This window comes from Canis lupus, chromosome 7, assembly GCF_011100685.1.
Source record: "Canis lupus familiaris isolate Mischka breed German Shepherd chromosome 7, alternate assembly UU_Cfam_GSD_1.0, whole genome shotgun sequence".
NCBI lineage: Eukaryota > Metazoa > Chordata > Mammalia > Carnivora > Canidae > Canis > Canis lupus.
In genome coordinates, this window is record NC_049228.1 from 39,998,667 (window position 1) to 40,012,381 (window position 13,715).

General features: G+C 42.5%; 1 protein-coding gene across 9 annotated transcripts in view; it reads left to right on the plus strand.

The window, feature by feature from the left end:
• NVL (nuclear VCP like) overlaps positions 1-13,715 on the plus strand; it is a 90,510-nt gene that overhangs the window by 5,212 nt on the left and 71,583 nt on the right. For all 9 annotated transcript variants that reach the window (XR_005362322.1, XM_038542879.1, XM_038542883.1 and 6 more), the window contains 7 exons: positions 3,592-3,649; positions 4,400-4,657; positions 7,753-7,882; positions 8,097-8,173; positions 8,462-8,596; positions 9,984-10,085; positions 11,882-11,999. Coding sequence is in view for 8 of the 9 variants with exons in the window: in XM_038542879.1 (XP_038398807.1) it covers positions 3,592-3,649; positions 4,400-4,657; positions 7,753-7,882; positions 8,097-8,173; positions 8,462-8,596; positions 9,984-10,085; positions 11,882-11,999 (878 nt within the window). In the remaining variant the exon portion in view is untranslated. The remainder of the gene's footprint in view (positions 1-3,591; positions 3,650-4,399; positions 4,658-7,752; positions 7,883-8,096; positions 8,174-8,461; positions 8,597-9,983; positions 10,086-11,881; positions 12,000-13,715) is intronic.

The window sequence follows — 13,715 nt, forward strand, 5'->3', positions numbered from 1 at the left end:
AATGCTCCAGCCAGCCGTCTTAGACGCCTTTCTGCCTGCTTCCTTAACTCTTGCTTACAAGTGTTTGATATGATGCTTGTCATATGGTGTTGAGATTACTTGTGTGTAACCCCGACAGATCTGTCTCCTTATCTTTGTTACTCTCTGCCCTCATACAATGCCAGATACCTGAAAAGGTAGCAGCTAATCTTGCTGTTTAAGAAATAGCATTAATGGGATGCCTGGTTGGTTCAGTGGTTGAGCATCTGCCTTTGGCTCAGGGCGTGATCCCGGGATGCCTGGATGAATCCCATATTGGGCTCCCTGCTCCCTGCATGGAGCCTGCTTCTCCCTCTGCCTATGTCTCTGCCTTTCTCTGTTTCTCATAAATACATAAGTAAAATCTTTAAGAAAAGAGAGAAATAACATTAAGTATTTTTATCATGAATAGGTGTTATATTTGTCAAATACTTTTTATGCACTTAATGAACGATTTCGTTATGGTTTTCTCCCTTTGTTCTATTAATTTGGTGAATTACATTGATTTTTTTTTTTTTTTTTTATTGTTAAGCCAGTCTTGCATCCTGGGATATGCCTTACTGGGTTCCATGTATTATCCTTAGATATTGTAAAATTGTTTGCTTATCTTTTTCTGTACATGCTTATGTCTGTCTTCATATTGATCTGATTTTTTTTCTTTTTTGTAATGTTTTTGTCAATGTAGGGTTATACTGGCTTTGTAATATTAGTTGGCAAAAAAATTTTTTTTCTCTATTTGACCAAAAAGTTAGTAATGTCACCGCTACTTCTTTCTTTTCTTTTTTTTTTTTTGAGATGAAGTTGTGGAACATTGCAATGTATATATAATTTATATATATTTATATTTTATATATATATAAAATCTTAAAAAACTTAAAAAAAAAGAATTCATCTTGGGCTATAGGCTTCTTTTTGGAAAGGATTTTTTTTTTTTTTTTTTGGAAAGGATTTAGATAACCTTTAGTTTTACTAATTCTAGGGCTCTTCCTATTTTCTTTTTCTTCTTGTATCAGTAAATTGTACTCTTAAAGGAATGTGTCCGTTTCAGCTAAGGTGTGGAATTTGTTGGCATAAAGTTTTCAAGATATCCTCTCATTTTGCCTTCAATGTCTATAGGATCTGTGGTGGTAGTTCCTTTCCACTTTGCTGGCTTCTTATTTGGATTTACTGTCATTTTCTTAACTAGTTCCATATTTGTGGACATTGGCTTGTTTCCAGTTTTGTGCTAACGTGCAGTAAATAATCCTTTAGCACATATATCTTTGTATACATTTCTTTGTTTTTTAAATGTTAAATTCCTGAAGTGGTATTTCTGGGGTTAAAGGTATATTTTTGAGATTCTGTTACATTTGGAGCTGGTTCATCCTCCCAGCAGCTTTGTAGGAAGAGTGCATTCCTCTGCACCCTTGTTATCGTAGTAGTACTATTATTTAATCTCTACCAGCTTCGCAGGCAGAAATTGATATGTTTTAATTTGTAATTTTTGGATAACTAGTGAGGTTAAATTTTTTTGACTGTTTAATGTTTCCTCTTTTAGTTGTTTGCTTATGGGTTTTGTCTTTCATTTGAGAGGTGTTTGAATTTTCTGTATTATTTGTCAGATCCCTTCATAGAAAATAGCACCTCCTTTTATACGTACTCCAAATGCTTGTTCCATTTTGCCATTCGTCTTTTATTTTTGTTAAAGTATCTTTTGAGGGGCACCTGGGTGCCTCAGTGGTTGAGCCTCTGCCTTCGGCTCATGGTGTGACTGGGGTCCTGGGATTAAGTCCCACATCAGGCTCCCTACAAGGAACCTGCTTCTCCCTCTGCCTATGTCTCTACCTCTCTCTCTCTGTGTTTGTCATGAGTAAATAAATAAAAAAGTCTTTAAAAAAGAATAAAATAAAATGTCTTTTGAGGGCAACCCTGGTCAGGTCCCCTCCCTCTTCTGGAGTTTTGTACTGTCACTCAAAAAGAGAGTCTTTTGATTAGAGAAGTCCTGCATCTGCCAGTCTTTTCCTTTATAGTTGATGCTGATACGATTAGACCTCTAGCACAGGAGTATATGGGATAATTACCTGTACTTTTTCCTTGTTTATTCATGGCATTCCGTTTAACTCTTTTTTTTTTTTTAAGATTTTTATTTATTTGAGAGAGCACATGCACAAGCAGGGGGAGCAGCAGAGAGAGAGAGGGAGAAGCAGGCTCTCTACTGAGTAGGGAGCCTGACCTGGGGTTCGATCCCAGGACCCTGAGACCATGACCTGAGCCAAAGGCAGATGCTTCACTAACTGAGCCACTCGGGCACCCCAAACATTTAACCTTTTTTTTTTTTTTTAATTTTTATTTATTTATGATAGTCATACAGAGAGAGAGAGAGAGAGACACACAGGCAGAGGGAGAAGCAGGCTCCATGCACCGGGAGCCCGATGTGGGATTCGATCCCGGGTCTCCAGGATCGCGCCCTGGGCCAAAGGCAGGCGCTAAACCGCTGCGCCCCCCAGGGATTCCCCAAACATTTAACCTTTAAACCATTTGTAATTATCTTTGTAGGATGTGACTCTTAGGGCAAAATGGTTTTTTTTTTTTTTCAACTAGTTGAATTATCCACCTTCTTTACATTGATTAGAAACACCCAAACTTACATTAATAGAATTTAATGAATAACAAAAGAATTCATGTCTTTTTTATAAAAGAGTCATAACATTCATGTAAACCTTTTTTTTTTTTTTTAAGATTTTATTTATTTATTCATGTGATACACAGAGAGAGAGGCAGAGACCTAGGCAGAGGGAGAAGCATGCTCCATACAGGGAACCTGATGTGGGACTCGATCCAGGTATCCCAGGATCACACCCTGAGCCAAAGGCAGATGCTCAACTGCTGAGCCACCCAGACATCCCTTCATAAACCTTTTTATTTAGGAAGAGTCCTGTTCTTGTTTAATTATTTTCTAAAGACATTTTATTGAATAGTACCAGGGTACTATAGTTTTACTTGAAGCTGTTAAAATATCAACTCTGGGTTATAATGAACTGAGGCCACATTCTTAGTTTGTCGTTAGGATTTATGCCTGTTCCTTGCTGAAAATTTATTTGTACCTTCATTTCTCATGGACAGACTTGGGAAAGCTCCACCTGGTCACCTGGCTGTCACGTGGAGTGTGTGAATTTTTACTCAGTTACTCATTTATGGCTTGCTGGAATATTTCCTTTTTTTGGCACCTGATATTCCTAGTAAGACCCTTGGATCTGATAGGAATTTGCATTTTATTTATTGCTAGGATTAAGGTAACCACCATTTATTATGTACTCTAAGGAATTGGTGAGCTTCTCTTGAGTCCTCTGATAACTTAGTGAGGTGGACATTATTTATTATCCCTCTTTATGGATTAGGATGTGGTGCTCACAGAGATGAGTAGAAGCTAGTAACCTGCAAGTTGTATTTTGAATCCAGATTTTTCTTAATTCCAAAGCCTGGACCCTTCACCACCATAATATTTTGCCTTAGTATATTTTTTGCTTGGAGTAGTAAATTTTTTAGGATGTGGAGAAAAGCCTTTAAGATGTTTCTTTTCCTCTTCTTACTGAGGTATACTGAAAGCTATTCAGACAGTGATTCAAATATGGAAGACTACCCAGATCCACAGGTAAGCTAGACATTTAATGGACCCTTTGATTTTTTTTTTAATCATCCTGAATGATTTAACAAAATAATTAGCCTGGAATAGAATAAGAGACTTTGAACATCTCTGTCAATAAATAATTGAATATTTCCTGTGTACAGTGTTGAAGAATTCTCTGGATGGCCATCCTTCCAATATTCGTGTTTATAGCCTATTTTATAGGGGGGAAAAAGGGAAGAGAGTGGCCAGAAATAGGGCATGTGGGAAGACAAAGGGGAATTAACAGTAAATATTGAGAAAAAGATACATTTTCTGCCAAAGGGCTGGCATTGCCAAGAAGTAGGCTTCACTTAAAGGGAAATGTGGAAATAATGTATCAGATGATTTGTAACTTACTCTGTTTTTTCCTAATGGTAGTTTATGTTTTTAACAAAGGATGATAATGAGTCATATTTGATCAGTATTGAATTGATAGGATAGTAGTGACTCTTCTTGACAACCAGTTCATTTTCATACTTGATTCCGTTGTATTTTTTAAAACTGATCTTTGTTACTTAGTTTTAACTTCCATTTATGAGTCGGTGCTTTAACTTGAGGTGAAGTGGGGACATCTTTTATGAGCAGTAAATGTTTGCTTGTGAAGCTTCTCACTGTGAACCCCTGTGTTTTCTGACTGAAATGCTGTGAGAGAAGCTGTTGACTGTGGAATGTATGGGTAACCAGCTTTCCATGAGTACCTGTGAGTAATTTATGATAACGTTGTGTTTCTGCCAGGTGGCAAATCACATGAACAGCTCCCTGCTGTCCTTATATCGGAAAGGACATCCTGATTCTGTTACAAGTACTCCCGAGATGGAGCCCAGAGAAACGACAGTCTCAGTCCCACGGATGCCTTCTGGAACAGGCTCCGGCCCGTTGAAGGCCCCAGCCAGAGCTTCTGAGGGAGGGTGGTTTATCGACAGAACTCCTGCTGGAAAGATGGGTCTGACAGACGAGAAGAGTAATCACAAGCAGCCAGGATCTGAGAAAGAGGTATTTTTCTGGTGGAATTTTAGCCTTAAGTACTTGGAGCGCATTCCAGCCTTTGAATGTCACATCAGCAGATTCTTGTGGCTCGTGAAGGGTGTGGGGGGAGTTGGCAGCACATGGAGAACATGCTCACATCCTCTCAGCTGCCGTTGTTTCTGAGTTAGAGCCCTAAAGACTGAAATAATTTCCCGTGGCTTATTCTCCACTCGCAGGGTCTTTTTTTTTTCAAGTCAGGTTGTTCTCATTTGTGCATTAAAAATGTCTTTGTTCAGGCATCCCCAGGTGGCTCAGTGGTTTAGCGCCGCCTTCAGCCCAGGGCATGATCCTGGAGACCCGGGATCAAGTCCCACGTCGGGCTCCCTGAATGGAGTCTGCTTCTCCCTCTGCCTCTCTCTCTCTCTCTCACTCTCTCTCTCTCCCTCCGTGTCTCTCATGAATAAATAAATCTTTAAAAATGTCTTTGTTCAGTCTAAAATCAAAGGCTTCATGATTGTGAGTGGCTGCCCTGCTGGCTCTTCAGTCATCTGTCACCTACCTCCCCACATGGCCTGGTGCTGTTTCTAAAATACTCCATGCACGCTCACCTGGGGCATGTACACCTGTGCTTCTGTCTGGACCTGCCCCAGATTCCTGTGACTTACCTCCTATTTCCTTGTAACCTTGGTGGAGTCCTTTCCTGATATGTAAAATAGCATGTCCTTGGGTACTGTTTCCTGACCCTGCTTCATCTCCTTTTTGTCAAGCACTTTGGACCACTCAGAACTTATTGCATAATTGTTTAGTTTTTTTTCTTTGACTGTCTCCTCTAGAATGCCAGCTTGTTTTGTTTAATAATGTCTCTCCGGCTAAAATGCAGCTAACAGGGCACCTGTGGGGCTTAGTCAGTTGAGCATCTGACTCTTGATTTTGGCTCAGGTTGTGATCTCAGGGCCTTGGGATCAAGCCTGGTGTGGGGCTCTGCACTGGTCATGGAGCCTGCTTGAGATTCTGTCCTTCTGCCCCTCCCCCTACTCATGCGTTCTAATTCTGTCATTCTCTCTTGCTCTCTAAGTAAAATCTTTAAAAAATCATTAAAAAAATAAAATGTAGCTGATATGTGGTTGTCAATTTGTTGAATTAGTGCCTAATGGCCTTCCAAGGTGCACTTACCGGTGCAGGTTAAAGAATAGGTACTTTGCACATGTGTTTCAGAAGGTCGGTCCTTGTCAGAGGGAGCTCTAAAGCAGCATGTGGCTCGTTTTCCCCTGAAGGTAATGCCCCAAGGGAGCCTGCACAAATGGGTACACCATGAAAACGTACAGAATAAGTAAACACCCGTTTTTTAACCTTTCTAGGTTCAGCTATACCATACCTAAAAGTAAAGCTGAATTATCACAGAGTGAACACATTGGGCACCATCCTTAACTGACTGTTTTTAACAACTGACACAATGAGAGGGAATTTATAGGAATTTGTCCCACAGTAGTCCCACAGACGCCCCTCTCTGGTGTGATAGGTGCTCTTGAGTACTCGAAATATGGTTAGTGCAAATGAGGAACTAAATCTGTAATTTAAATTTATAAAGTAATAGTCAATTCAGTTATTATAAAACTTCTAAGTATATTTGGAACAACTTGGGTATATGAATCTACTTTTTTTTTAAGACTTTATTTGAGGAGAGCAAGCGAATGAGAGCGCACACTAGCATGGGGAGGGGCAGAAGCAGACTCCCCGCTAAGCAGGGAACTCGACAGTGGAGCTTGATCCCAGGACCCTGGGATCATGACCTGAGCGACCGACTGAACCCTCCAGGCACCTCAAATCTACTCTTTTAGTTGTAAATTTTATGAACCTAAATACAAATTATGTATTTCGCATTAAAATTTAGTGTCTGAGTTAAGATGTTCTATAATAGGGACGCTTGGGTGGCTCAGCATTTGAGCATCTGCCTTCAGCTCAGGACGTGATCCTGGGGTTCTGGGATTGAATCCCACATTGGGCTCCTGCAGGGAGCCTGCTTCTCCTCCCTCTGCCTATGTCTCTGCCTCTCTGTGTCTCTCATGAATAAAAGTAAAATAAAATAAAATAAAAAGATGTGCTATAATAAAGTACACATTGGTCTTTGAAGACTTGCTATTAAAAAAAAGCAACATAAGACCTCTCAATTTTTTATGCTGATTGTATGTTGAAATGATAATGTTTTGAATATATTCGATTAAATACTAAATTAACTTCACTGATTGCTTTTTCCCTTTTTTAAACGTGGCTATTGGAACATATTTAAAATTATGTATATGGGCAGCCTGGGTGGCTCAGTGGTTTAGCGCCACCTTTGGTCCAGGGCCTGATCCTGGGGACCCAGGATTGAGTCCCACATCGGGCTCCCCGCATGGAGCCTGCATCGGGCTGCATCTCCCTCTGCCTGTGTCTCTGCTTCTCTTTATGTGTGTGTCTCTCATGAATGAATAAATGGAATCTTTTGGGGGAAAAAATTCTGTATATGGCATTGTATTTCTCTTGGCCAGCACCACTGTAAGTGGTTTCCAAGAAATGAGACTTGACTTGGCAAAACCCTTCTCCTTTAAATTATTACTGGGCCTTTTTCATATCTGAACATTCATCATCTGTTCTTAGAAAACATTATTATAGGGTTAAGGAAATAGCTTGACTCTTATGCAGAATTATACTTTCTTATGGCTTTCAAAGCAGCTCTGTAGTGCTGTTTAATGTAGTGATTCATCAGACATCACATGAAGACACTCTGGTGAAAGGCTGGTGAGAAACACAAGACGAAGGTTAATGTCTCCACTCCCGGGACTCAGAGTTCCATGAGGGATGCAGAATTTCTCCGATATAAGCAGATTGTGGCAGGCTCTAATACACTTGCAGGTTCAGTGTCCAGGGAGTGTGAGGAAGAGTCTGGAAAGGAAGTTTTCATGCGTGGGCTATAAACTGAGCTTCAGCTGCAGGAAACGTGGCCAGTGTTCAGCAGAGACCATGATTGAGCAGAGGGGCTGGAAACTGATGCCAGTGCCTGGCCAGGAATGCCCGTCTTGAAGAATACATTACTGATGTTGTGGTTTCAGGCATGGCATATTTAAGTTTCTTTTCCTTCCCAGGATTCCAAAGATGCTTCCCTTCTGGAGAGTAATGAGAAAAGGAAAGGCAGACTGAGGAGCAAAGGGAACAAAAGGAAGAAAGATGTCCAGGAAGCGGATGGGGAAATAGAAGGTGTCCTGCACAAGAAAGGTGGGCTATGTGTCCTCAGGGGCAGGCACGGTGGCAGGCGGGTTTCGGAAGAGGTGGTGCCAGTCCCTGCCATCATGCTTGGGGGACCTGCCAGGTGTGGTGACATCTGTGATGAAAGACTTCAGTGTCCCAGGGACCTCAGTTTCCTTAGACATTATTAAATAGAACTGAATTCCTAATGAATCACACACTTTTTGTCTATTTTGTTTGCCAGCAAAAGCCAAGGGGCTGGAGTTACAGGTCTCCAGGGTGAAGTTTGAAGATGTGGGAGGCAATGATGCGACATTAAAGGTTAGTTCAGGTGCACGTGGCTTTATTGTTGATCAGTTATTCAAACAACCTGCGTCTCTTTGCTGGTAGGAACTGAGTGTGGAAGGGAGCCTGGGAAGGGCAGAGGGGCAGACCTGGCTCATACTGTCAGGGGGCCGAGGGGTAGAGGGCGTGTAGTGCCAGCAGCTTCTTCATTGTTTGAACTACAACCTGTGTGCGGAACGCTGCTCTAGCAGGAGTAATTGTAGCAGTTACTATTTATTCAGTGTCTACTCAGTTCCACTTACCGTGCATCCCATTCTCTGCTAGGAAGTCTGCAAGATGCTCATCCACATGCGTCACCCGGAGGTGTACCACCACTTAGGTGCCGTGCCGCCCCGTGGTGTTCTCCTACACGGGCCACCAGGCTGTGGGAAGACCCTATTGGCCCACGCTATTGCTGGGGTGAGCTCTGCGTGCGTCTTGCTCCTGCTCCTTTGTTCTGTTTGCCTTTGTGCTTCCTTTTTGGTCAACTTGAACCACACTTGGCATCTTCTCAGGAGGATCCATCCTCTCTGTTTCTTCCCTCTTTCGTGCTGCTGTTTGTGAGATGCTATTTGTTTTAATGCAGCCAGTTATTTATGTGGCAAGGGTTGGGTGGGGAGCAAAATGACCTGGCTGCAAACACCCTTTTTTAACACACAGTTTATGTTTTAGTTACTTCTCTTTCCCTTTAAGCCAGTGGTTCTCAAAAGCAGTAAATAAGAAAACTAAGGATTGTATTGTTTTTCACAGAACTAAATTTACTGAGAATTTCCACTCAGAGTCATGTTCTTATACTTTTTTTTTTTTTTTTTTCTTAATTTTTAAGTAGTTTCTACACCCAGTATGGGGCTTGAACTCAGTACTCCAAGGTCAGGAGGCACCTGTTCCACTGACTGAGCCAGCTGGGTGCCCCCATATTCTTGTACTTTTTAGTGTTTAATTAGCCTTTCTGAAATGGTGATGATACTTAGTTGGCTAAATTAAAAGGCAGCAATATTTTCTTTGTCCCATCAGATTTTTCAGAAACTGTGTTAGGTGGTAAAATGCAAAATGAGTGACTTCAGTTTGAAGAATAGCGTTTTATATCAGTGATGAATAGGTTAGTGCTCTGATTTGCCTCATTTATTCCTCTGTTGACCAAACTGTTGTGTGACCACTGCCTGGCAGTTGTTGAAATGCAGTGATAAGTAAACCCCATCTATTAGGAGAGGCCATGTGGAATGGCCATCATACAGGTGAATGTTGTATGCAGTCACAGCAGTCATGGGTGGAAGATACAGTATGGTGTTTCTGTGGGATGCCTGTGGGCGAGGAAGTGATTTTCAGGATGGCCTGGAGAGCTAGTAGGGTGCAGGCAGGCTGGTTGCCATGTGCACTAGCAGGGCGGCTCCTCCTCTGCATTGGGCTCCTCTGGGTGCAGGGCTGAGACGTGGCAGTAGGGTGAGTAGGACCCAAGTGTGTCATGACCCTGCCGCTCCTTCCGGCAGGTAAATAACTGGGAAATTGTTCTGGCTGAGGTTGGGGCAGGGGAGTGGGGGGTGTGGGGTGGGGAGCTGTCTCTGGAGATGACAATGGGATCTCACAGTGACTTCTGTAAAGTATAGACAAGTGGAAGGCATCCAGTCGATGTGCTTGAACAAAACTGTAGATTTCTAAATAATGTTTTTCAACAAACCAATACAGAAAGATGAAGTTTCTCAGAAAATTGAGCATTCCAAAAATGGAATTTTGAGACAGGGACTGAATGAGGAACACGTAGGAAGGTACATTTTGACATGTGGCCATTCTTTGATGTGTTTCTACCCAGGAACTGGACCTCCCAATTCTGAAGGTAGCTGCCACGGAGGTTGTGTCTGGGGTGTCTGGGGAATCCGAGCAGAAGCTAAGAGAGCTGTTTGAGCAGGCTGTGGTGAGTCTGGTGCCAACCCACGTTGGGTCATTGGGTCATACAAGGCAACATAGCCAAATGTTTATAGTAGATGCACTGATACAGGCTGTCGGCCAAAGTAATCTGTTGAATCTGAAGTCCGGTGTAACTACAGTTAGTGAGCAGTTCTACACTGTCATGCCTGCTGCTTCTGGGTTGAAAATAGATTGTCCTGGTGGTATTTGCTCTCACTTTCCCCAAATTAAGTTTACCGACAGTGTGCAAGCAGTGTGAAAACTGTTCACCTTTAGGATTATCACAGTGTAAGAGTAGCCATAGAAATGCCAGGATAAACTCTTCTCTGCCTAAGTGAACCTGTGAGAAGAAAATCCTGTTACCAGAGAAATGACGGATTGGATTCCCACTGTAATTCCTGACATCAAAATGCAGGTGACAGCAGGTGCCTAGTGAGTCCTGGGTCGTCCGCCCCCCCCCCCCCCCCCCCCCCGTTACTTGATGAAGCAGGGTGCTCTGAGGCATATGGGTCAGAGAACAGAACATCCAAGCAGATACTGGGGTCCTCTGTTGAGAACTGTATGCTTCCCCTTCAGCCAAGTTCTGATGACCAGTACCGCCTCTTCCTCTTTCTCACTGAATTTTCCTGGCCATGGGGAGATCCTGTTGTCCCAGAAGGATGGAAAGCCAGTCAGCCAGTGATGGGCCAGATCCTCCCTTGAACTGCTGTGAGCCCCGTGGGGCTGAGGTGCCTTAGCTGCTGAACCCGACTCCTAGTGTAATCCGTGTCACTCAGTAACTAGGAGGGACCATGCTGGAGATTGCATATCTCAACATCTTTATTTACATTTTTTTTAAGGTTTTATTTATTTATTCATGAGAGACACAGAGAGGCAGAGACATAGGCAGAGAGAGAAGCAGGCTCCATGCAGGGCGCCTGATGTGGGATTCGATCTTGGGACTCCAGGATCATGCCCTGGGCCAAAAGCAGGCACCAAACCACTGAGCCACCCAGGGATCCCTTTATTTACATTTTTCATGTTAACTGGTCCTCCTTTCTTTTTGTTTTTATTGTGGTGAAACGTTAAACTTGCTATTTTAAACATTTTTAAATGTACAGTTCTTTGGTGTTAAGTAAGTACACTTGCATGTTGTGTGACTGTCACCCCCAGTGTCTACCCAACCTGAACAAACCCCTGGTCCCCACCTTCCCTCCCTCCCCAGCCCCTGAACCCCCACGGTCCTTCCCCAGTCCCCACCATCCCTTTCCCCCTCCCCCCCACCTCGAGCCCCTATATCTCTGTTTCCCATGTCCCTGGCTTTGTTCCAGGTGGTTGGTGCTTCTTTCTTAACTTCCTCTCTCCACTTAGTCTAGTCTGAACTTCAAAAAACACACAAGGGGAAGGTGCTTGTGGTCCACACTGGACGACTGGGGACTCATCTCCCTTCCTTCCTCAGCGTGGTCCTCACAGCCAGCCAGTGCTGGTCTTCTAGCTTTGTGCATGCTCACCCACTGGTTGTATTTCATAGCATCACCTATATGCCTCATTTATGAAAGAATTTTGGGGACTTGGTCATTGCAAAGTGCAGATGGATAAGAGGGCTGTCAGCCTGGCAGCCTGTGTGTGGTCTCTCACTGTCCCCTGTCCAGGGTCCTAAGTCAGATAAAAATCAAGTGATGTGCTGGGAACTGCCTTCTATTAGTGCTGGTTTTTTGCTGAACGACCCCTGAACTTCAAGATTCTTTAAAACGTGCATACTAAACTATGCTGCAGTATGGGGCATGTATTTACAATTGTCTTTTGTGATATTTTTATTTCCAGTCAAATGCACCCTGTGTCCTTTTTATTGATGAAATTGATGCAATTACCCCCAAGAGAGAAGTTGCTTCAAAAGATATGGAACGAAGAATTGTAGCCCAGCTCCTAACCTGCATGGATGGTCAGTTTAAAATTATTCATTTTAAGGTGATGGTTAGAGGTTACACATTCAAATTTTGTAGGAAAGTTTTGCAGCATGTGCTGCCCCATCCTCTGAGAGCCACACTGTATCCAAGTCCTCCACCACCCCGATTGTCACTGGGTGTTTTCATCTTTGATGGTCTTTTGGTGAAGATGGAGTTATTGCCATATTGTCCTTGGCAGTTACCTGTTTTTATTGCAGGGTGATTATCTTTCCCTGTTTCTTGGCTATTTGTATCACCCCCACATCCTTTCTCATCCCGTGCCGATTGTGTTACTGAATTTTTAAAAATTGATTTGAAGGGGTATTTTATTTTAATTTGTTATGAAGCAAATTCTTTGGTAAACATGTTACAATTACTTCTTCCCAGTCTGTAGCATGTTTTTCAGTTCCCATTTAGGTAGAAATTTGGAAGGAAGGTAGATAACTTTTAGAACGAGATCCTCTGCACTGTGAAATAGCAGGGGGTTTACATACATAAGAAAATTGGAAGGAGCCCATGTGCTTCTCATGGTGCTAGGAGCAGGTTGCTTATTCTACTGTTGTCATGTAAGATGTTCTTGCCATGTTCTGAGGCCTGTGTTCTGAATTACCAAATTGAAGCTACATCATTACCAGTTCTGAGATACGCGGTTATCATTTTTATGTCCCTCTAAGAAGGAGACACCACCTGCCAAAATGCAGCACAGAATTTATCACATGATCGTAGATGCATTCTGATTTCAGAGATTTTACAATGTGGAAGGAGTAACCAGATTGCCCGTTACTAGAACTTTACTGAAAGCCCCGTTAGTTGTGGTTTCCGACACATGTGCGTGTGTTTTAGGGTCCCCTCTATGAATGGAGTAGAGAGAACTTCCAACAGTTCAGCATACCCAGTCACGCCCCCATCTGTCCCAGGTGGTCATTTTCCCCTACAGTTTGAGAATTTTATAAAATATCAATTTGGAGTTTACAAATTTAAATTTTAATAATTGAAAACTTTAAATGATTTTGAACAAGGTAATAAGAGAACTTAAGAGAACTAACTTTACCTAATTTAAAAAACTTCAACTCAGGCATAATTCTAATTATTAAGAGCTGGAAAACATCTTAAAATATTATCTTGTCTATGAGGAAGTGCTATGCAGGAAGCCAGGACCTAGTGGATACAGTGGGTCATCAGCAAAGCCGGGGCTTGACTCCAGATGTTTACACACTTGTATCCAGTTAATAGGCCACCTGCAAAAAATGTGTGTTTTGTCTAGGAGAGCTGGTGCCATGCAGGCAGGGTTTACTCTGTGTGGAAAGAAATAACACTTTGCTTCTTCTATAATGTTCCAAAGTTCAAATGTGGCTGACATAACATCAGTTTATCATGATTGCATCGTACTGGGGAAGAGGGAGAGAAAGAACAGAATTTGTCGTGAAGCTACTGGCAGGAGAGGGCGGCCAGTCCTGGCTAAGATCTGATTTTTATCTTTTATGAAACGGAAGAAATCGTATTTGACATTAGCACTTCCGTTGCTGACTATTAATTTCCTGTAGAAGGGTTATTTCATGACTGCAGATTTCACAGATTCCCATGACTGTCCTCATTGAATTCTGTTCCTGACCCCTGACATGCTCAGAGCACGTCACTGAGACCACCGCGTCTGAGTGACCTGACCTTGAACAAGGAAGCAGGTGTCCCATTGGCCATTGTAGCTATGGGCA